Source organism: Canis lupus, chromosome X (assembly GCF_003254725.2).
Source record: "Canis lupus dingo isolate Sandy chromosome X, ASM325472v2, whole genome shotgun sequence".
Classification (NCBI taxonomy): domain Eukaryota; kingdom Metazoa; phylum Chordata; class Mammalia; order Carnivora; family Canidae; genus Canis; species Canis lupus.
The window spans coordinates 33,323,680-33,348,646 of NC_064281.1; the positions used below are offsets into that span (position 1 = coordinate 33,323,680).

Below are 24,967 nucleotides of genomic sequence, written 5' to 3' on the forward strand. Positions count from 1 at the left end.
GCACCCCTCTCTGGAAAGTCATATCATCAACTCAGTCCCCATGTTGGGTTAGCCGAACCCACATGGAGAGGTCATGTGTAGGTGTTCTAGTTGATATTTCCAGCTACAATCTCAACACCAACCAACTAGCATCAGTCACTAAAAATGAGTGAGTTTTCAAATGACTCTTGCCCCCAAGTCTTCAAGTATTGCCCCCAAACTGGTATCAAAATGAGGAAGATGAACTGTCCCCACTGAGTCTTGCTCAGACTACAGATTTGTGAGCACAAAAATGTCATTATTTCAAACCACCAAGTTTTGGGGTAATTTGTTACACAGCCACAGTAATCGAAACAGGTTCTCTGCCAGACCGATAGCAGATATAATGACTGATATATAGTTATATGGAATCATATATAATTACCTAAATCTTTTTTGTATTAAACTCATTGGCTTGAAGCTAAGTTTTAATGAATATTTTTGGATAAATAATGGTATGTTTTTAACTTTTTATTTTGAAGTAATTATAGATTTGCATGAAATTGTAAGAAATAATACAGAGACATAACATATACTCTTCATCTAGTTTCCCCTAATGATGGTAACATCTTACCTAACAAGTACAATATCACAACCGGGAAATTGACATTGATACAATTAACCAATTTCATTCAGGTTTCACCAGTTTTATACATAATCGTGTGTGTGTGTGTGTGTGTGTGTGTGTCTAGTTTTAGACAATTTTATCACAGGTAGTTTCATGCAATGACCATTACAGGCAAGATGCAAAAAAATTCCATCATAAGGATCTATGGAGAACCCTTCATAGCTACAGCCACCTCTCTCCCATCACTACTACAACCTCCAATTCCTGGCAACCATTAATCTGTTCTCCATCTCTATGATTTTTTCATTTCAAGAATGTCATAAAATGAAATTATACAGTATGTAAACTTTTGAGACTACCTTTTTTTTTTTTTAACTCAGCATAAATCCCTGGAAATCCATCCAAGTTGTTGTGCATATCAGTAGCTCAGTCCTTTTTATAGCTGAGCAGTATTTCATGATATGGATGATGTTTCATGATATGGATGATGTCCCAGAGCTGTTTAAGCATCCACTCGATAAGGAACAATTGGGTTGTTTTCTGCTTAGAGATATTATGAATAAAGCTAGATGAACATTCATGCACAGCTCTTGTGTGAAAAATGAATTTCAATTTTTTGGGATAAACACACAAAAGTGAAATTGGTGGGTTGTATGGTAAGCACGATGTTTAGTTTTGTAAGAAATTGTCATACTTTTCCCAAAGTATCTGTACCATACATTCCAATCAGCAATGTATAAGTGATTCAGTTTCCTCTGTATCCTCACTAGCATTTGGTGACATTGCTATTTTGAATTTCAGCCATTCTAATAGTGTATAGTGACAGACCAACATATTTTGTTATATGATTGGACCAGATGAGCATAAATTCTGTATGCATCTAAATTCTTGTTTACCCCAGGGGTTTCATTTTGTTCAGAGTCACTAGGCCTAGGGTCTGCTGAGAAACTTCTCACCCATGTCAAATGTTGGGAGGACTTTTTTTTTTTTTTTTTTTACTACCACCTCTTTCCCTTGGACCATCCTCTTCAAAATGGAGAAAAAATGAGTTACTTAGGGTCTATAGCTAATGGCTGGCTTTACTTTCTTAGAAATCATTCCTAATACATATGCAGAGACAGAATACATTGCTTTGCTTCCAGAAAAAAATTTAAATAAATTTTCTACAACAAGATATCTTAAAAAGGAATGAGGAATTTAAGAAAAAGAAAGGTAAAAGATTAAATCTGTAATAAAATTAAATATATAAAACACATAAGGTCTCTTGCCATTGAGTCACAAATCTGTGCATTTGTAGAGTACAGGACAATGTAGGGAGTCATCTAATTCACAGTACTCATTAGGAAATACCAGTTGTGAGTGAAGCAGATTGAGAATAAGTCAATAAGGAGATGTAGAATGAAGCTGTCCTAAACTGAAAAGGGCATGCATAGTCTAAAGGAGAACCACTATTCAGCTTTAGCTGACATTACCAAAAGTAAAAAGTAGGCCCAGTGTTTCCAGATTTTCCAATTTTTTAAGAGACTACAAAGTCAGATTTGTAGGGATTTATCTCCTGATCTTTAATATATTAACAACTATGTCAGTTAAAATACCAGCTGAACAAAACGCTTTTGCCATCCAGAGTTGGCCTACCACTGCCAGTTGAAAACCTCTGGCCTGGAAAAGTAGACAGGAACATCTTATCTTATGCAAGGCAATCCCTATAAATATGACCTCTCTCAATTTAGCTTTGGGTAAATATTGAACATCACTGAGTAGTGGTTATGCTGACATGTGTATAAAATACAGATTGTGTTGCTGGTGAAGTGTGGTATCATGTGCTTTTGTAGTTAATCAACAATAATAAAACATAACCAAAGACTTGAACAGGCACTTCACAAAAGATATCCAAATTGCCAGTAAGCATAGAAAAAGGTGTTCAACACCATTAGCTATTAGGGAAATAGAAATTAAAACCACAATGAGCTAAAACTATATACTCACCAGAATAAAAATATCAAAAACACTGAGTGTGGATAAAGATGTGAGGTAACTGGAACTCTCCAACATTGCTGATAGGAATGCAGAATTTTATATCCTTGTTGTTTCTATTAAAATGTATTATATTCCTTCTTCATGATCAGCAATTCCATGTCTAAATATATATTAGCCAAAAGAAATGAATGCACAAATTCACAGAGAAACTTATACAAGAATGATCAGAGCAGCTTTATTCCAACTAGCCATCCATTGAAAATATCCCAAATGTCCATCAACAGGCAAATAAACAGAAAACTCTATGGTATATTCATATAACTAATGAGCAATAAAAGGAAATCATTAAGATGCATCCAACAACACGGATTAATCATTAAAAAACCACATTAGGTTGAGTGAATGGAGTCTTACACAAAAGACTGTATATATGATTCCACTTATATGGCATTCAAGAACAAGAAAACGGATGGTAATTTAAAAACTGGTTGTCTCTAGAGGTGGAGGAATTGACTACAAGGGAGAGTATAAGATGTTTCTGGAAGATGGAAATGTTCTGCATCTCTAGCTGGGTGATAGTTACATCATATATACATTTGTTAAAGTTCTCCAAACTATATATATAAGACCCTTGTATTTTGCTATATGTAAATTATACCTCAGTAGTATACTAAAATAATAGCTCAGTCCTGATAGAACCAACTATAGAACAACACCGTTGGCCTGGCCCAACTAATCTATACAGCTTCATACAGGAAAAAAATGTCAGCCTGCATGTTATACTTGGTGCCTATGCTGGGCCAGTTGCAGCCTCCTATTTCACATCTATCTATAAAATAGATACAATACAAAAATACCTTCTTCAAAGTGTTGCCATGGGGAATTTTTTCAAAAGTGCTTACCTCGCACAATGTCACACACATAGTTAAGTATTTAATAAATGGTAGCATTTCACTCCATAGTCTTAAGAGAACCAAATGTCTGAACATTTAATATTCAAGGCTTATCTACTGCCTTCTCCCTAAGATCCTTTCACCATCCTAAGACTCCTAGGAAGAGTAACACACCAAGTCCTTCATACCTTAGTGCAAATTACCTTCAGTAGGAAATGACTTCCTCAGCATAAAGAAGGGTGGGTAAGTTGTAGAGTAACTTACTTGGGGTAGGTATATGGGAAAGCACAGCTAATGGAGGATGTGTCATTTAGGGTTCCCTGTTTACACGTGCTCTACTTAACTGAAGGCAGAAGGTTAGAAAGTCATATTTGAAGGTCTACAGAAATCAAGGTCACTCCATAGGTCTAGGGCATAGAATCAAAACCCACCAACTCCATGCAAGAAGTGATTAGTTAGTGCATGACCTCTAATTGTTTGGGGGCATCAATTGCTCAAGATTCAAAATCTGAGGAGAAACATTATATTAGCTTAAGTTCAGGTCAACTTTTCCATCCTGGCTCTTAAAGTGGGCAAAGCAAGGAAGGAATAAATGCCTTTGACTTTCAGAGGGGGGAGGCAAGAATCTTGCATTGTTTCACCAAGACCACCTTAATGAGAGAGAAATATTCCCCAAAATAAAATTGGAGAACTCCTGAAAAGTGGCAGCTGATACTGCTGGCTGAAACCAACAAATGTCTACCAGAAAGAACACACGGCAGAGCAGTGGAGGGCAGAGAAGGGCCTTTTCCCCTTCTCAGCTGCTTAACTGGATGTATTTGGAGCTTAATGACTTTTTCAGTCATTCCTTTATTAAATTCACCTCAACAACAGCTCTGAGCAGCAGAGAGGGACCATCCATTTGTCTCCACAATAGTCTCACTATTTCTTAAAAGTCTAAGTGCTTTCTGAGAAGGTCAGCAAGAAGCCTAGAACAAATATCAAAGAGTATCATTTTGTGGTATATATTTTACACATATAAAAGTTAAAAGACTGGGGTGATTTCTTGCGCACATCATAGGAAAGCAACTGTACTAGCAAGATATACACAGTTATCATCAGAAGATGGAAATGCAGAGAAATTGACTTTTCAGTTTGTGTAACTGTTGCAAGAATAAACATTTCACTCTCATAGAAATATTACTTTGGTGTTGCCTACTATGGCCTTTTAGAGAAGGAGGCCAAAATACAAATTTGAAAATTGTAATATTACTAAAGTTTATTTTAATTTAAAAAATTTTCCCCAGTCTTTCCTATATGCATTTTCTCAGCTTGAGAGAAACCAAGTACTGCCATGCTAAAATGTTTTGTTCAACAACTTTATCACCAAAGTTTTTTAATTCAGTTAATGTGTGTATTTAAGATTTTATTTATTTGAGAGAGAGAGCACATGCACAAGTGAGGAGTGGGAGGAGGAGGAAAAGAAGAGGGACAAGCAGACTCCATGCTAAGCATGGAGCTTGATGCGGGTCTCAATCCCAGGATCCTGTGATCATGACCTGAGCCAAAATCAGACACTTAACCAACTGGGCCACCCTGGTGCCCCAGTGTGTGTGTGTGTGTGTGTGTGTTTGTTATAAAGTCTCTGTAAATGTTGACCACTGCCTTTTTAATTTTGATTGTTATAATAGCATATTTTTTGACTTAGTTTATAATCATTTGTGTATCTCAATCAATTCCAAAATATACTTCTGCTCTCTAGGCATCTTCAAGTAGTAAAAAACTTGTTTTTACTATGATGCCAAACTTCACAAAATAGTATTTCCATATTCTATCACAGGACAACTGTATCTTCAAAGTTGAACTTTTTCACTGAATTTTCTATTTAATTAGTAATAACCTCATATTTTCCCTTTGATAGAGTGATTTATTTTGATTCTATGAATTGAGTGCGAATAAAATTGAACCATCATTGTTATGAACAGGTTTTCCATTTGAAGCTTCCAATATCACTAATATAAAACTGACCTCAATTCTTTTTGCAGTTCTTCTACAATAACATGTATCATTTCATTTTTAATATGTGTACATAAAAACATAGAATAAAAATGACATTAATTTAGTAAAATGATTATTTGATCTAAATGAAAAGTCATGTCTCACAGAGTGATATAAAACTACATCTTCTGAAGATGCACATGTTAAACAGATATCTCAGACTCAGACTTCTTAAATAAAGTACTAAGATTCAAAAGAGATATTTATGTATCCCACAGATTTATGTCCCTAAATTTTATACAATTATATTATTTTGGCTCCCAAGGTGAATGATAAATGTCTCCAAAACTTCATGCAAATTATATGCCCATGATGAACTTTCTTGACAAATGGAAATTCAGTAGTTCATTTGTCATCAATAATCATTTTTTAAGCTCATTGAAACTAAACGGTTTATTGCAAAATAAAAAAGCATCATTAAACAGTAAAATAGTTGTTTTTTAGCATCATACAATAAATCACAAAAGTAGTATATAATATTCAAACTAATATATCAGGGGTTGGCAAACTACCACCTGTGGGCCAAATCCAGCTCATGACCTATTTGTGTAAATAAAGTTTTATTGGAGCACAGACTCTTTCATTTATGAGTGTTGTCTGTGGTAGAAATAGACACCAGATGATCCACAGACCCTAAAATATTTACTCTCTGGCCCTTTATTTTTATTTTTTAAAGATTTATTTATTTATTTATGATAGACACAGAGAAAGAGAGACAGAGAGGCAGAGAGGCAGAGACAAAGGAGGAGGGAGAAGCAGGCTCCATGCCGGGAGCCTGACGTGGGACTCGATCTCGGGACTCCAGGATCGTGCCCTGGGCCAAAGGCAGGCGCTAAACCGCTGAGCCACCCAGGGATCCCCCTCTCTGGCCCTTTAAAGAAATTATTTGCCAACATCTGATCTATATGTAACACAGCAAGGCCAGTCAACTTCTATATCCTGTACATATTTTATATACACCTAATCAAGGGATTCTCAACCTTGAGACTACTGATATTTGGGGCTGGATAATTCTTTGTTGGGGAAGAGGGGGCTATTCTGGGCATTGTGGTATGTTTAGCAGTATCCTTGGCCTCCACTCTCTAGGTGCCAATAGCATTATCCTATTTGCAACAACCAAATATGTCTACAAGACATTGCCAAATATCCTCTGGTGGGCAAAATCACCCTCAGTTGAAAATCACTGGTGCAAACTATAATTTCCCTCTGATCTCACCTATTGGGACTTGATAGTTTTATGTATCTTGCAGGCTGTGGCTTAAAATGTAACCAAAACTGACTGGTATTTCATGTGGCCAGCAAAGGCAAAGTATTGTGGAATACTTTTCCACCACCTTCCAAGGCCAGTGGGTATTAAGTTGTCTCTCTAGTCACTGATGAATTACACTTCATCAAATCATTGAGAGTCTTGCATTCTGTCTTTGGAAAGAGTGTGTTAGTTACTTTGTATCTGGAAAGAGTCAGGAAATGAGGCCTGGATTATTGCTACTCATTGTCAGCTTTAACTACATGTTAAACTGAGCACTTGGTTCACTGCCTATATACCTCACACACTACCAGAAGAGATTATGGCACAAACTCTAAGTATCAAGTATCAAACCATGAACTGAATGAAAGAAGGGGTAATACATAACAAATCCACTACAAAATTTCTATCTTCCTGTCTTTGGACTCCTTCACCTGTATCATACCAAGAAACTTCTAGCATTTCAACCTTCTTTACCCTGGCCCCCTTACTGAGTCCAGCTGAACAAACTATTGGAATCACTTCTAGCATCTGAAGCTAACACAATGAAATCAGAATCTCCTTGTAAGTACTTCCTAAATAATGAATCCAGACTGATCTAGTGTTTTGTTCTGCTTTCCTTGGCATAGCACTTACTGAATCTATTGGGATAAACTGCCAACATACATTAGTAAATTCACAATTTGCCAACTGGAGCCTGCCATGACCTAATCCTAGTTTAGGTGTGGCAATAATCAGAAGCAGTTGGCTAAGAAGGTAAAAGGAATTTTCTCTCCTTTTAAAGTTAATACTCTTGGGTGGTGCCTTGGTGGCTCAGTTAAACATCTGCCTTTGGCTCAGGTCATGATCCCAGGGCCCTGGGATGGAGCCCTACTTCGGGCTCCTTGCTCAGTGAGGAGCTGGTTTCTCCCTCTCCCTCTTCCCCTGCCTGCCACTCCCCCTACTTGTACTCTCTCTGTCAAATAAATAAACTCCTTTAAAAAAAGTTAACACTCTCAGCAAGGTTTTACAGAGTCTTCAAGGAGTGAACAGCTTCATCAACCAAGAGAAAGGCAGACTCTGTGGGGCTTGGGGTACTGAGTTATCTGCATCCTACATGTATCTATTCTAATTCTGGGGATCCTACTCTCTTCCAAGCCAAATATAACTTTTATGTAAAATATCTAGTAAACCAATATTTTTTATACAGCAGCCTAAGAATCAAAATTTGTGTTTTGTTTTAGCTATCTAAAACAGTACCAGCAAGTGATAAGAGATTCTTTGTATAAAATCATAGAAATTCCACAAATTTCTGCTTTTGCCTTGATACAAGCTCTTTATTTAAACTGTCAACTTCAGCTAGAAGAAATTTATACTGTATATTTTAAATTCCTTAGGCCTTTCATATAATTCTATTATGACTGCCCCTACATCCTTCAGAACCTTACCCAAAATGAGCATGTTATTCCTAGTAAGCAGAGGTAATAATTTAATTGGGTTATTTTTGTCTTGTTTTTGAGAGAGAGAGAGAGAAAAAGCAGGGGAGGAGGAGGGGAAGAGGTAGAGGGGAAAAAAAGAATCTTAAATAGGCTCCATGCTGTGGCTCAATCTCACAACCCTGAAAGCATGACCTGAGCTGAAATCTGGAGTCAGATGCTCAACCAACAGCCACATAGGTGCCCCCAGATAGGTTTTAAGCCATCACATTCCCCAACTATGGAAAAACTATCCAAAAGCTAATGGGCAGCTATGAATATGAGGACTATAATGGATCCCTTCTACAAAAGGTATCCATCAAAATATCGACAGTGTTCAGGTTAGGGAATAGAATTACAGAAGGATGTTTCCTGCATATATTTTCTGAATTTTCATCAATGAACACATAATCCTTAATTTAAAAATAAGATATGCAAACATGTTCTCAAATCTAAGTTTAATAATTAAGAAATAATTCAGGACAAAATACCTAAAATTTTAAAACATTTTTATCATCTTTATTGAGATACGATTTTATATCATAAAATTCACTCCTTTTAAGTATACAATTAAATGTTTTTTAGTAAAATTTATAGTTCATAACCATCACCAAAATCCAATTTTAGGATATTCCCACCATCCCAAGAGGACCCTCTCCTCTCAGTGTATCCCTACCTCCAGCCCAAGGCAACCATTATCTAATATCTGTCTCTATAGGTTTGCCAATTCTTGTACAATATGTAGTCTTCTCTGTCTGGCTTCTTTCCCTTTGCAAAGTGTTTTTGAGGTTCATCGGTGTTGTAGCATATATTGGTCCTTTGTTCTTTTTTTACTGTGGAATAAAATTCCATTGTATGGATATGTCATGATTTGTTCTGCAGTTAAAAACTGGAAACAATCCAAATGCCCTATTTAACTACTATAAATAATTAACTTCCACATATAAGTCTTTGTGTGAACACTGCTTTCATTTTTCTTGGGTAGAATGAAAAATACATGTTTACCTTTTTAAAATACTGCCAAACTTCTTCCAAAGTTGCTGTACCATTTAATATGCCCATCTGTTTTAGGTTATCATTTCTCCTATTGGCCCTAATACTTTTTAATGTCTGTTGCAGATTGTAGCCATTCTTGTGGCTGTAGGTCGCATTTCATTTTGCTTTTTATTTGCATTCCCCTAATGACTAATGATATTGAATATCTTTTCATCTACTTATTAGCCAGTTATATATCTTCTTTGGTGAAATATCCAAATCCTTTCCTCATTTTTAATTGTCTGTCTTGTTATTGAGTTGTAAGAGTTCTTTATACATTCTAGATCTAAGACTTTTATCAGGTATATAATATGCAAATATTTTCTTTTAGTATGTAACCTTTTTCCCAGTCAGGAACCTAGATTTTAAGCTTTCAGTAGTACAATTATCACCAATTATTTGATTTTGTTCATGAAACACACCAAATTTGAAGCAAATTGAGTTAATGAGAAGGTGTGCTCAGGAAGAGCTCTGTTTCTAAGGTTTGAAATTGAAAAGGCAATCACAGTTATCTAGTAGCTGGCACTAATTTAGTCACTTTAGAAAAGCTTGCACAATTATATATCTTGACTACCAACTTGCATCAAGGAGAAAAAATAAATATACAAGATGACTAAATATATCCTAAAAAAAACAAATCAACACATTTATTTGTTTTTGAAGATTTATTTATTTGAGAGAGAGAGAGAACAAGAGAGGGAGAGAATGGTGGGAAGGGGTAGAGGGAAAAGAAGAAGCAGACTCCCCAGTGAGCAGAGAGCCCAATGCAGGGCTCGATCCCAGGACCCTGGGATCATGACCTGAGCCAAAGGCAGATACTTAAACCAAATGAGCCACCCAGATACCAATCTCCCTATGCCTCATCAATACATCAAATACATGTCTCTGCCACTGGTTTAAATTCCAGTAGTACTGAAAATTGTTTTGCCTCTTTTATCCAGGGATTGAGAATCAAAGCATAGGAGCATATTTTGTAAAATGATAAACTAAAAGGTCTTTTGAAATAAGCATTTCTTATTTCAAAAGGAAAACAGTAGTTCTGGATTCTAATTTCACAACTGAAATGTAAATCATTTTAACATTTTATCTGCATCTGGCTGGTTTTATCAATGTATAATAAAGCAGGTGGCTCAATTCAGCAAACATTTTTTGAGCATCTGTTAAATGAGATCCTGTGCTAGGTATGGCAGGGAATATCGGGATGAGAATAATTGCTTAATTGTGGTTTACTAAATGAGCTAACCTCTCTAACCTAAATGGTGAGATATGCAGGACAATTTTATGATATGCTTGATTCTGTATGCTGCTAGTGAAGAGTAAAATTGTATAAGGGGATATAAGAATGAAAGTCTTTCTACCTCAGTTTTGATTAAATACCCAAAGGAGAAGAAAAACCAGTAAATTCCAAATATGTTCATGTGCCTGAGGACTTGCAAAAGGAATGGAATAAAAGTAATGTTTTTCAAACCTTACTACATCATCTATCTTGAAGACACATAATTGGCTGCAAGGGGGCTGCTCAGCTTTGCAAGTGCCTCTGGGTTTGGGAGACTGATGTCTGACACTCTCTGAGATAAGTCCAAATGTTGGGAAACAGGATTTGTTTTTTTCCCCATTAGATTTACTTATACAAAGGGGAGAACTGAACATACGCATTTTATTGTTTTACCTCCAGTTTCCACAAAGTGGGTATTTTTTTTATTGCTTGTTTGTTTATCCTACCAGTATTTGAACATAAATATTTGTATTTCCTCCTTTTTCACAGAAAAGTTAGCATATGCACTGTACTGCATCTTGCCAATTATACTTTATAATATATTTTAGAGGGGTGCCCAGGTGGCTCAGATGGTTAAACATCTGCCTTTGGCTCAGGTCATGATCCCAGGGTTCTGGGATTAAGCCCCGCATTGGGCTCTCTGCTCTGCGGGGAGTCTGCTTCTCTCTTTCCCTCCACCCCTCCACTCTCTCTCAAATAAATAAATAAAATCTTTAAAAAATAATAATATATTTTAGAATCTATAACATAGTAACACATAAAAGCATCCTTAATCTTTCCACATATGCATAGCCTTTTATTATATAGATGTGTCATAATTTCTTAAACCTATTCTAATTTGATGGACATTGGGTGGCTTCCAAGCTTTTAAGAATTACCAAAATAAAAAATTAGCAATGAACAGCCTTGCATATACATCTTCTTTTTTTTTTTAAAGATTTTATTTATCTATTCATGAGACACACAGAGAGAGAAACAGGCTCCCTATGGGGAGCCTGATGCAGGACTCGATCCCAGGACCCTGGGATCGTGCCCTGGGCCAAAGGCAGCATTCAACCACTGAGCCACCCAGGCGTCCCTACATCTTCTTATATACGTGTATGTACACACGTGATGGATGAATGTATTCTGATGCCTGTAAAAGGTTTTCCAGTCTCCCCAACTGCTTAGAGAGCCTTTGTTACCTATTTAATGTATTCAGCTATGAAGGAAACCCTTGACAGAGTAAGTGGCAAGTACATGCACACATGTACATGTTCGGAAGTATAATTCCTGGGCCCAAATTGCCTGTGTAATTTTGATGAATATTGCCACATTGCCTTTCATAAGACATATATACTATTTTCCACCAGAAATGTATATGGGTGCTTGTTTCTTGACATAGTTTTCAATGATCTGTTTTTTTTTTAACTAAAAACACACAAAGAAACAAAATCTAGTTTTATAGTCCCTCGCTAGAATCAGGCTTTATTTTTATCCCTGTGTAGGCAAGTTCATTCTTCTAATTTGCAGACAGGCTAACCCATGTGCAAATAGTTTCCTTCTAAACACAGGCCTCAAGTTATTACATTTCTAAGCATCTTTTCTTCTGGTTTCTGCTTTAATTTATGTTATATGACACATTTCCTTTAACTATTTCTTCTTAAAAATCTGCAATATTTGACCCACCAGGATAGAGCAGTGATAGCTCTAAATGTTGAGATAAGCTCATGTTAATACATATTATAAAATCATTCCACTTCTTTACTCAAAGAAGAAGGGTCCCTTGAGGCTGAACATTATCAAATTCTACCTTATTTTCAGAAATATTACCAGTTTGCGAGATACAAAGAACTTAAAACCATCACACATTTATCTTTTTATGCTTTCCACATATCTAAAAATTACTTAAAATATAAAATCACTCATTTAGAAAAAAGGTTTTTCAGATAATTTGCCCATAAAGAAACACTGATTTGATTTTTTTTCCAAAGAAAAACAGGAAAACAAGCTTGGTGATAAGCTAGTTTTGTTTAAATAATGACATGAGATTGATAAAAAATTTATAATGCTTTGATACATAACTCCAGATGAATAAGCAGAATCTGGGCTGCTGTTTAAGTGTAATAATAACCACAGTACACATTTTTATGCTTTATAGTTTACAAAGCACTTCCATGTAGATGATAGTAATTCTAGCTACCATTGGTTGTATATTATCAGGTATTTTGATAAACTATACACTAGAAAGTACTAGTCTCTTTTTACCCAGATAAAGAATGAAAATGCATTATTTGCTTAAGGTGGAAAAAAAAAAGCCAGTGAACTGTAAATCATAGAGACAGGAAGTAGAATGGCAGTTGCTAGGGTCTAGGGAGGGAGGAATGGGGAGTCAGCATTGAATGGGTATAGAGTTTTAGATATGCAAGATGAAAGTTTAGGAGACAATGGTGGTGATGATTGCTCAAGATTCACTGAACTATATACTTAAAAATGGCTATGGTGGTAAATTTTATGTTATGTGTATTTTATTACAATAAAAAAATTGGGGGAAGCTAGTGAATAGTGAAGTCTTAATTTGATTTCATTTCTTTTTGTTTTGTTTTTAAAGACCTATTTATTTAGTAATTAAAGAGAGAGAGAAAGAGAAAAAACAGCAGGAAGGGGCAGAAGGAGAGGGAGAGAGACTTTCCAACAGACTGTCTGCTGAGTGCAAAGCCTGACACGGGGCTCAATTCCAGGACCCCGAGATCATGACCCAAGCCAAAATCAAGAGTCAAATACTTAATCAACTGAGCTGTTCAGGCGCCCCTGATTTCATTTCTGTCTAACTTCTTCTTTCTACTCAGAGCGATTATTATTCCCATGTTACAGATCAGGGGACTAAGGCCCAGAAGGACTGAATTGACTTAAGTCACAGAACTATCAAGTGTCAGAGTTGGAATTCAATCCAATGGAAATGATTTTACAACCAGAGGCTAAGCACAGGGAGTCAAAATAAAATCAAGAGCTCATCTAAGCCACTCAGGGTTGGACAATCTCAAGTTAATCACTTTACCTGTCTGGGCAGCAGTTTACTCAGTTGTAAAATAAAATGACTTCTATAGATAAGAGTTGGGTTTCTGTTTTTAATTCAATGTTTTTGACCATCACTACAAGTAAGAAACGTGCACATGCGTGTGCACGGACACACACACATACACACACACACACACACCACTTTACTCTAGGCTGGATTTCCTAGCAGCAGACCTTGAGATAAGGATTCAAGGGCAAGTGATTTATCAAGGATGTGCTTCCAGGAGCAACTGGTAACTGGTATGGGAGTAGGAGAGGCACAGCAGGCAAGGGATAAAAATCAACCAAGGGTAAGATTTCAGGTGAAGTCTCAGCCTCAGCCTGATCCCATGGGGACCTCTGGAGCATAAAATACACCACAGAGTTTGACTAGCCTTGAACAGTGCTTTCACATTTCATTCCTAGCCAATCACTGTTACAGGCCATCAGGAAGATGTAACCTCCAGGCATTTCAGCCCAGGGTACCTGTTGTAGCCAGGCCCCAAAGGTAGCCCCCAGTGATCCCTGTCTTGTGGTATTCACATCTTTGTATAGTTGCTTCCTAATACGTTCCATGGTTGGTCTGGTAGCCAATAAAATACAAGAAAAGTGTATGTCACTTCTGAAATTAAGATAAAAAAAGACTATGGCTTCCATCCTGGATTCTGTCTTTCTTGGATCACTGCCTCTAGGGGAAGCAAGGTCTCATTTTATGAGCAGTCCTATGAAGAGGCCTATTACAAGGCCTCTCATAACAAGGAACTCAGGCCTCCAGCCCACAGGCATCAAGGAACTGAGGCTTGCCAACAGCCACGTGAGTGAGTTTGAAGCAGAGTCTCCAGCCCCACTCAAGCCTTGAGATGACTGCAGCCTCAACTGAACAGCTTTACTGTACTCTCACGAGACACCCCAGGACCAGAACCACCCAGTGAAGTTGCTCCTGGATTCCTGACGTAGGATAATAAATGTTTGTCATTTGAAGTCACCAGGTTTTTGAAAAATTTATTATGCAGCAACAGATAAATAATAGAAATACATTAGGCTAATGTGTCTCCAGTAGCAGAAAAGTAGTTTTCTCAAGAACCATAGGGAAGACTCTTTAGGAGAAAAGCACAAAGATATGGAGGCATAGGCAGAACCAGCAAGAGACCTGAGGGGATGTGGGCAGAGCATAAATCATGTCTGCTATCATTCTAAAACAAATGTTTCATGAAACAACACTTACCCCTTATTGCATGCAGTGCACTTGAATAATCTCTATTTTATTATATTCTCATGTGCTTTATTAAATGACGGAAGTAAGCCCTTAAACTGATTTCAAAATCCACGAAGAGGTTGTGAACTGCAGTTGAACAACAATGAACTTAATAATCTTTGAGGTCTCTTTTAGATCTAAACTTTCAGAATTAGAAGACAGTGCAGTGTTCTTACAATGATGACCAGCATTTATTGAATACCCACTATGTTAAAACCATTTCAAACACTTCACATACGCTGCTTCATGTAAAGACAATAAGGTAGGTACTGTTAATATCCCCATTTTACAAATGTTAAGACTGGTAAATGGCAGAGGCCAGAAGGAAATCCAGGCAGCCTGACTCCAAAATCTACTGTCAAGAGTTCAGGCTCCTACACCAGACTGCTTGGGTTCAAATCCTGATGCCAAACAGTTGATCAGTACATGTTTCTAATTGTGATCATGATATAAGCCAATTATTGGAAGCCAGCAGCTTACTGATGGGGATAATTCTAACAAAAAATTTTAGAGCCAGGGTTATGCATGTCAACTGAATTCAGAGGTTAACACATTGATAAGCTGCTCAATGTTCTGCTCTGCTTTAGCCATGCTGGCCCAGTCTTCACCTTAAATGTCACTACTTGTACATTTAAATAAGATGGGCCTCTGGCCTGGGTTATATAACATCTGCATGCTTGAGTGTCTAAAGTCCATATCACTATAACTAGATAGACGGAATTTCAATGAATTCATTTTTATATATTGGTTTATGAAGGTTCAAAGATAATTCTCTAATAAATGAATCTAAATTAAAATAAATCAATCACCATTAAGTAGAAAATATTCCTATAAGAGTCAATAAACATTAATTAATCTTTGGATTTCAAAAATAGGGTCCAATAAACATTACGATACAAATGACTAAAAATCGGGATCCCTGGGTGGCTCAGTGGTTTAGCGCCTGCCTTCAGCCCAGGGCGTGATCCTGGAGTCCCGAGATTGAGTCCCACATCAGGCTCCCTGCATGGAGCCTGCTTCTCCCTCTGCCTATGCCTCTGCCTCTCTCTCTGTGTGTGTCTCTCATGAATAAATAAATAAAATCTTTTAAAAATTTGACTAAAAATGGGGGCATCGGGGTGGCTCAGTTGGTTAAGCATCTGCCTTTGGCTTAGGTCATGATCCCAGGTCCTGCGATCAAGGCCTTGTGGGGCTCCCTGCTCAGTGGGGCCTCTGCTTCTCCCTCACCTTCTGCTCCTTCCCCACACCTGCTAGTGCTCTCTTCTGTGCTCTCTCTCTCAATTATTTGAGAAATAATTTTTTAAAAATAAATAAATGGCTATAAATGGTTTAAAAAACTGCACAGAACCGGGATACCTGCAACTATTATCTTTTTGGCTGAATTCTTCTGAAACATGTCTCTATCAATTATATCTTTTATGTCACAGGAACACAGTATTTATCACAGCTATTGGAGTCAGCATAAAAGCATGAAATTCTTTTAATAAAAGATTATCAGTAACCAAAGATTCATATATCTGCTGAGTAAATTACCTAAAGCTGGACATGTATAGGGGATACGTGTCAGGAGGATGTTTCGTCAGCTGCTGTGTGGTAAGGTGACTCAGTATTTAGGAAGAGGACAAAAGGAAAAAAATGGTTTATGTCCCACTTCAGATGCTACTGCATGATTATGGATTACAGGGCAACAGGAGTGACTGCAACCTAGCTTGGAATGCTGTTAGCAGGGGTAAGACACTGGTTTCTTATCAGCTATTTCTTTGAAAACAGAAAAAATTCATTTTGAATATACAGCTAAAGAGGGAGTTACAGAAGGTATCATTGGCTCCCCAAAGTGAAATTATCAATCTAGATGTCTTGAAAAATTAATAACTTAAATTTTTTCTAAATATAAAAGAAATATTTGCTTTCACAGAACATATAGTAAAAGCAGAAAATGTAAAAAATAAAAGAAAAAATTACAAAATGAAAAGATATCAGATCATGAGGTATAATTATCACTGTGTCTGTGTGTCTCCCAATATGCATACTATATATATAATTTCATTTTTTGTCACTGAAAACATACTATGGGAATTTCCTGTATCAAAGTCTTCTACAACATTAATTTGATGGCTGCATAGAATTCCATCCTATAGACATGGAGCATTTGTAATAATATTCTATATGTTTAGTGTGGAAACAACTTAATGCTTGTGATTTGCTACAAAATTATAAAAAGTTCTAAAAAAAAGGAAAAAGGTGTGTATTAGCTAGCTATTACTATGTAACAAACCACTGCAAACTTATAGGTGTAAAACCAGAGTTATTTAAGAAAAAATTCTGTGGTCAGCAATTTAGGCTGTACACATCTTGGCCATTCTCTGGTCTCAGTTGAGGTCCCTTATACATCTGTGGTTGGTTGTAAATTGGCTTTGCTGACCTTGACTGGGCTCCCTTACAGTTTTGAGATGTCATCTGGGGCAGGAGGGCTGGCTAGATTCTGACACATATGGTTTCTCATTCTCTAGCAGGCCAGCATGGACTTATTCCATTAGCAGTCCTGAGGCTCCAGAGAGTGAGCAAAAGCCTGTGAGTTACCCAGGGGCCTAGGCTTGTGACTATCATAATGCCATTTTTTTCTGCATTCTATTGTTCAAGGAAAGGAACAAGGCCAGCCCAGATTCAAAGAGTGGATAAATAGATTCTAGTTTTTATGGAAAGAACTTCAAAATCACATGGCAAAAGGGCACAGAATTAGGGAGATAAAGAATTCTGTCCAATTTTACAAACAAGTGATCACAGGATGTCTTACCTAGAGACCAGGAAGCTGCTACTACTCTTTGGCTGGAGGCCAGAAACTCACACTCGATGCTGACCTGTGAAAGGTACTACTGCTGCCTCTTTTTGAAGTGCTGCTGCCACTGAATAGAAACCTAGGAGTCCATAACCTTACTAATGCCATTAAAAGTGCACATGAAACATTCTCCAGGACAGATCACATGTTAGGTCACAGAACAAGTCTCAATAAGTTTAAGATTGAGATCATGTCATGCATTTTTTCCAACTGCAATAGTATGAAACTAGAAATTAATTACAAGAAAAAAACTGGAAAAAACACAAATATGAGGAGGCTGAACAACATGCCACTAAGCAACCAATGGGTCAATGAAGAAATCAAAGAGGAAATAAAAAAAATAGTCTCTGCCTGTGTGTCTGCCTCTCTCTCTCTCCCTCTGTGTCACTCTTGAATAAATAAAAAATCTTTAAAAAAATACATGGAGACAAATGAAAATGTGTACAACAGTCTAAAATCTTTGGCATGCAGCGAAAGCATTTCTAAAAGGGACATTTATAGCAATACAGGCTTAACTCAAGAAACAAGAAAAATCTCAAACAATGTAACCTTACACCGAAAGGAACTAGAATAAGGAGAATAAAGCCAAAATTAGTAGAAGGAAGACAGGAACAAAGATCAGAGCGGAAATAAATGAAATAGGGACTAAAAAATAAAAATTAAAAAAATCAATGAAACAAAGAGCTGGTTCTCTGAAGAGATAAACAGAATTGATAAACCTTTAACCAGATCTGTCAAGAAAAAGAGAGAAGACCAAAATAAATAAAATCAGAAATGAAAGAGGAGAACAACTGATACCACAGAAATACAAAGGATTATAAGAAACTAGTAGGAAAAATTATATGCCAACACATTGGACAACCTAGAAGGAAGGGATAAATTCCCAGAACCATAAAATATTTGAAAACTAAATCAGAAAGAAGTAGAAAATCTGAAGAGATCAATTTCTAGCAGTGAAATTGAATCAGTAACCAAAAAACTCCCAACAAGCATAGTTCTGAGACCAGATGGATTCACAGGCGAATTCTCAAAACATTTAAAAAAAGAGATACTACCAATTCTCCTCAAACTACTCCACAAAATAGAAAACATTCTATGAGGCCAGCATTACCCTGATACCAAAACCAAAGACAATACGAAAAAAGAAAACTACAGGCCAATATCCCTGATGAACACAGATACAAAAATCCTCAACAAAATATTAGTACCCTGTATTCAACAATACATTAAAAGGATCATTTCCTACAATCAAGTGGAATTTATTCCAGGGATGCAAAAATGATTCAATATCTGCAAATCAATGTGAACACCACATTAACTAAATGAAGGATAAAAATCATATGATCATCTCAATAGATTCAGATAAAGCATTTGTCAAAATTCAACATCCATTCATGATAAAAACCCTCAAAAAAGTGGGTTTACAAGGAGCATATCTCAACTTATGAAAGCCACATATGAAAAACCCACAGCTAGCATCATACAGAATGATGAAAAAACTGAGAGCTTTTCCTCTAAGATTAGGAACAAAACAAGGATGTCCACTATCACCACTTTTATTCAACATAATACTGGAATTCCTAGTCACAGCAATCAGGCAAGAAAAAGAAATAAAAAGCATTCAAATTGGTAAGGAAGAAGTAAAATTGCCACTATTTGCAGATAAGATAGAAAAACCTAGACTCCACCAAAAAACTATTAGAATAAATTCAGTATACAAATTAATATGCAGAAGTTTCAATATAAATCAATATCCAGAAATCTGTTGTACTTCTCTTTTTTTCAAAGATTTTATTTATTTGAGAGTGAGAGAGAAAGAGAGAAAGAGAGAGCGCACGAGTAGGGGGAGGGGCAGAGGGAGAAGCAGACTCCCTGCTCAGCAGGGTGCCCAACACTGGGCTCAATCCCAGACTTTGGGATCATGACTTTAGCTAAAGGCAGATGCTTAACCAACTGAACCACCCAGGTACCCCAGAAATTTGTTGCATTTCTATACACTAATAATAAAGTAGCAGAAAGAGAAATTAAGAAAGCAATTCCATTTACAGTTTCAACAAAAAGAATAAAATACCCAGGAATAAGCTTAACCAAGATGGTGAAAAAGCTGTGTTCTAAAAACTATGAGACACTGATGAAAGAAACTGAAATTGATATAAAGAAATGGAAAGATATATCATGCTCATGGATTGGAAGAATTAATGTTGTCAAAATGTCCATACTACCAAAAGCAATCTACAGATTCAATGCAATCCCTATTAAAATATCAATAGCAGTTTTTCACAGAAATAGAACAAATGACCCTAAAATGTATATAGAACCACAAAAAAACCCAAATAGCCAAAATGGTCTTGAGGAAGAACAACAAAGCTGGAGGTATCAATTCTAGATTTCAAGATATACTACAAAGCTATAATAAAACACTATGGTACTGGCACAAAAATAGACACATAGAACAACAGAACAATAGAGATGACAGAAGTAAACCCACATCTATATGTTCATAGATATATCTATTTCTGGGAGGCAAAATAAGGAGGCAAAAATATACAGTGGGAGAAAGACATTCTCTTCAATAAATGGTGTTGGGAAAACTGGACAGCTATATGCAAAAGAATGAAACTGGACCAATTTCTTACACCATACACAAAAATAAACTCAGAATGCATTAAATGCCTAAATGTGAGATCCGAAACCATAAAACTCATAAAAGAAAACATAGACAATAATGTCTTTAACATTGGTCTTAGCAACATTTTTCTAGATCTGTCTCCTCAGGCAAGGGAAACAAAAGCAAAAATGGACTACTAGGACTATACCAAAATAAAAAGCTTTTGCACGGTGAAGTAAACAACAAAATGAAAAGGGAGAAGTTTCTTCTCCCCTACTAAGTGGGAGAAGATATTTCCAAATGATATATCTGATAAGGGATTAATATCCAAAATACAAAAAGAACATCTACGACTCACCACCAAAAAACCAAATAATCCAGTTAAAAAAGGGAGGATCTGAATAAACATTATTACAAGGAAGACATACAAATGGCCAACATATGCATGAAAAAATGCTCAACATCACTCATCATCAGGGAAATGCAAATCAAAACTACAATGAGCTATATTACCTCATACCAGTCTAAACGGCTAATATCAAAAAGATACAACAAGTTTGAGCGAGGATGTGGAGAAAAAGGAATGCCTGTGCACTCTTGGTGGGAATGCAAATTGGTGCAGCCACTGTGGAAAATAGTATAGAGGTTCCCCCAAAATTAGAAACAGAATTACCATATAATCCAGTAATTCCAATACTGAACATTTACCTAAAGAAAATGAAAACATTAATTCGAATAGATACATGCACCCCTGTTTATTGCGGTATTTACAATAGCTAATATATGGAAGCAACCCAAGTGTCCATCCATAGATAAATGGATAAAGAAGATGTACTATGTATTGCCATTTTGTTGAGATCTGAAGGGATTATTGTTAAGTCACATTTATACATTTTTGTATTGTATACCAAATACACAAAAGTTTTATCTGCATTTCCCTATATCCAATTGCTGCAGGATAAATAAGAGATCCCAATAATAATTTTTCAAAAAGCATTTCTAGGGTTTATCCTCTATACACAGTGTTTCTTTTTAATAATTTATTTTTTACTATAAATGTAATATTGCTTGTAAAGAAATCAAATGAGCATTTGCATTGCTGAAATTCCATCATAATACAACTCACTGCTCAAAGATTGTCATGTATTTTCCTCCTGATTTTTTCATATGAACATTCTACTACATTTTATTCTTATATTTATACAGGATTATAATTCTCTCCTATAACTTGCTTTTATAAGTAAAAAATTATATATTATGTATTATATCTTGAAGGACCTTTTGTTTTAATACAGCTAAATGTATCTAATATTAAAAACCTCTATCATGGAATTCTATAGTATAGATAGGCTAAAAAATTTTTTCTTTTTTCTTTATCAATTCTATTGTTTTCATATTCACCAAATATATATATATATTTTTTATTGGAGTTCGACTTGCCAACATATAGTACAACACCTAGTGCTCATCCCGTCAAGTGCCCCCCTCAGTACACGTCTAAAATTTTTATGGTTCATCTTCCCCAGTAGAGTGCACACTCCCTGAGGACAGGGACTTGGTTTGGTTTGGTCACAGTTATCCCCAGCGCTTAGAAAAGTGCCTGGTAAATAGCAGATACTCAAAAACTTTGTCGAATAAATGACTGGCAAGATACTATTTATGTCGAATAAATAACTGGCAAGATACTATTTATAAGTATTTGTGTTGTTTCCATTTTTTACTCTTCCAATCATGAATTTTGCAATTAGTAACCTTATAGTGTATTTTGTGCACCTATTTATTTTTGTAGGGCAAAATCCTAGGGAAGCAATTGCTCAGTCAAAAAAAAAAAAAAAAAACAAACCAAACCAAACCAAAACAAAACAAAACAAAAAAACCCTCTAAAACTGAAGAACTTCAATCCCTCTCAAATTCCTCCCAACATATTCAGGAAGTCCCCAAATGTAAAAGGAGGCAGCGCTTGAATTTATAAACCCAGTCTTCCTACCTATTACCTACTGCTGCTACTGGAGTCTCACAAATATAATCCTGTCAATAAGTGGCATTGGCCTTTTCCTTCATTTTAGCTTGTGCTGTTTGAGGAAGTTGTCTGAATGTGTTCCCACCCCATGTTCTGAGACACTCAACTGCCAGTCTGTTGAAATGAGAACAGTACCCTTTGTCCCTGTTAATATTTTGTTCAGCAGGCTATATTGGCTACAAAACTTTGTGCTCCCAGTATCTTTATGAAATTTTTTCTCATTTAGTTTTTTTTTTAACACATGCTTTTCCCAAGGCTCAGGGGTAAATCCATATGAGGAAAAGGCATCATTCATTCTACATCCTCATCCATGTCCTATGGAGCTGTCCTCAAAACAAACCTAAACCTCTGATGCTGATGAAGCCTACTTAAATCAAATTTGCAGAGTTCAGTTCTCTCCTCTCTTTGGTTGAGTGCTTTCCTGAGTGGCTTTTACAAACATACCTTCGGCAGGTGCAGTGTCACTCCTGCAGATGTTTCTGATACTCAGAGTAAAAGTCATCTTTGTGTTCAGGTAGGGACCCTGGAAACACACAGATATATGAATAAATATAGAAATTTAGATGAATACACATACAAATTTCATCTAAGCAAGTTTTCAAACAGTTCAAGATTCTTCCCCCCTTATCAAGTCCTACAACTTTAGTGTTTTAATCTTTTGAGAGGGCTTCCATTATAAATATTTTCCTTTTCCATTAAAAATGTGAGATCTGATCATTTCAAAATTCTAGGAAAGATAGTAAATATTAAAAAAGAAAAGAAAATCATTTATAACCTCACCACCCAGAGGTACCAGTGTGAAAATTTTATACACATTTTAAAAATGTAATCTTGTGCCCAAGGTGGGGCTTGAACTCCCAACCGCAAGATCAAGAGTCACTTGCTCTACCTACTGAGCCAGTCAGGTGTCTCAATTTTATACACATCTTCTTCTAATTTTTTCTCTATATATTCTTACATAGTTGAGGTCATATTGCATATTTTCCTATGACTTCTTTCTTATCAGAAAAAAAAATTCCCTTTGGGACTAAAAAGTTCTTCATACACATACTTTGTAGTAACTATAAAGCAGTCTCTTGCTTGGATGGACTGTATTTTGGGATTATGCATTTTAGAAACTGCCCTACAAGTTTATGCCAACTAAAAGTCATATTCAGTTCCTCCTTTTCCTTCATTACCCAAATTCACTCAGTCCTGAGGGCTGACACCCCCCCTTTTTTTTCCAGAGAGGGAGAGGTACGGAGAGAGGGATAGAAGAAGAGGGAGGGAGAGAATCTTAAGCAGGCTTTAATGTGGAGTCTGACACAGGTCTATATTTCATGACCCTGAAATCCGGACCTGAGTCGAAATCAAGAGTTGGATACTGGACCAACAGAGCCACCTAGGTGCCTCTTGTCTATTCGATTTCTAAACAGTTTATCTGCCCTAGGGCTTTCAATCCCAGCTAAAGCATCTGTGGAGCTTTTACAAAATACTGATTCCTGTGGCTCCACCAGAGACTGAGTCAGTCAGAATCTCTAGGGGATGGAATCTAGGCATCTGCGAGTCTACAAGCTGTCCAGTGGATTTTTATGCAGCCTGAGTTGAGATGTGCTGCTCTTTCACCTCCTCCAGCCTCACTGCCACTACATGAGGTCCAGCCTTCATCAACTGCCAGGAAGGTGATTGCAGTTACCTCATAACCCCAAAATTACTTCCCTGAAACACAGGTCAGATCATGTCACTCTTACTGAGAGGCTCTTCACTGCTCTCTACTGCCTATGCAAGAGTAACTTGGCCTTAGCAAGGCCCTCCTCCATCACAGCCTTGCATTTCTGCAACCTGTCCTACTCTAGTTCCTCTGGTGCACCTCACCACTCTCCGCAGGAAGCATTCTGCTTTTGTTCATGCTGCGCCCTGGCCTATAATGATATCCTTCTCCTTTCCCCAAACAACACCATTATCTTATTCATACTGCAAGGTCCACCCTTCTTCAATGAGTCAGCAATCATCTATTGGGGGACAACTATGTACCATCCATTTGGTCAACATTTTCTGAGTTGCTGCTGCATCTAGGTGGTGGGGGATATGACAGTGAATACACTAGACAAAAACACCTGCCATGGGGAGCTTGGCAGGAGAGGCAGACAACAAAACAAAAACACGAATAAGAAAATGGTAGCTGAGTGTAATGTAGGCAATTAGAGCAGATAGGTACTGCGTGGCTATTTTGGACTGGGTGACTATTTTCGTCTGAAATGGGTCTTTCTGAGGTGACAACTATACTGAGATCTGAATGGCAGGAAGGAAGGGAGTAAGCATTCTAATGATAGGACCAGCCAGGGTGAAGGCTTTCAGGTGGAAGGAAGTCTGACTAAAGAACAGAAAGGAGGCCAGAGCAGCTAAAGTGCAGTGGTAAAGGGAGAATAATGGAAGATGTCAGAGCTAGCTCCTGAATGCTTGCAAAGTCAGGGTAGAGGGTTGAAATTTAATTCATTGTACAATGATGGGAAGCCACTGGAGGGTTTTATACAAGAGAGTGACATGATATGGTTGTGTTTGAAAAAGATTATGCTGGTGGCTGTGTGAACAACAGATTGAGGGGGCGTTGGTAGCAGGGACCAGGTAGGTGCTTTGGTGGCAGTCCAGTTCTCCTGGAAGTACTGCTGAATTTAAGGCAAATAAAAATCCAAAGCTTCCCTTATTTTAGGCAAAGTATTAAAATTCTT

General features: G+C 36.8%; 1 protein-coding gene across 4 annotated transcripts in view; it reads right to left on the reverse strand.

The window, feature by feature from the left end:
• LOC112655137 (ferritin light chain-like) overlaps nt 1-24,967 on the reverse strand; it is a 67,798-nt gene that overhangs the window by 39,124 nt on the left and 3,707 nt on the right. The window contains exons 1-2 of one of the 4 annotated variants that reach the window (XR_003133555.3): nt 22,704-22,785; nt 2,573-2,723 (exon numbers count right to left, since the gene is read on the reverse strand). Coding sequence is in view for 1 of the 4 variants with exons in the window: in XM_025440066.3 (XP_025295851.1) it covers nt 22,704-22,782 (79 nt within the window). In the remaining 3 variants the exon portion in view is untranslated. Of the gene's footprint in view, nt 1-2,572; nt 2,724-8,714; nt 9,027-22,703; nt 22,786-24,967 lie in introns of those variants that run through there. The other 3 variants (XR_003133556.2, XR_003133554.3, XM_025440066.3) reach the window with 3 other exon arrangements.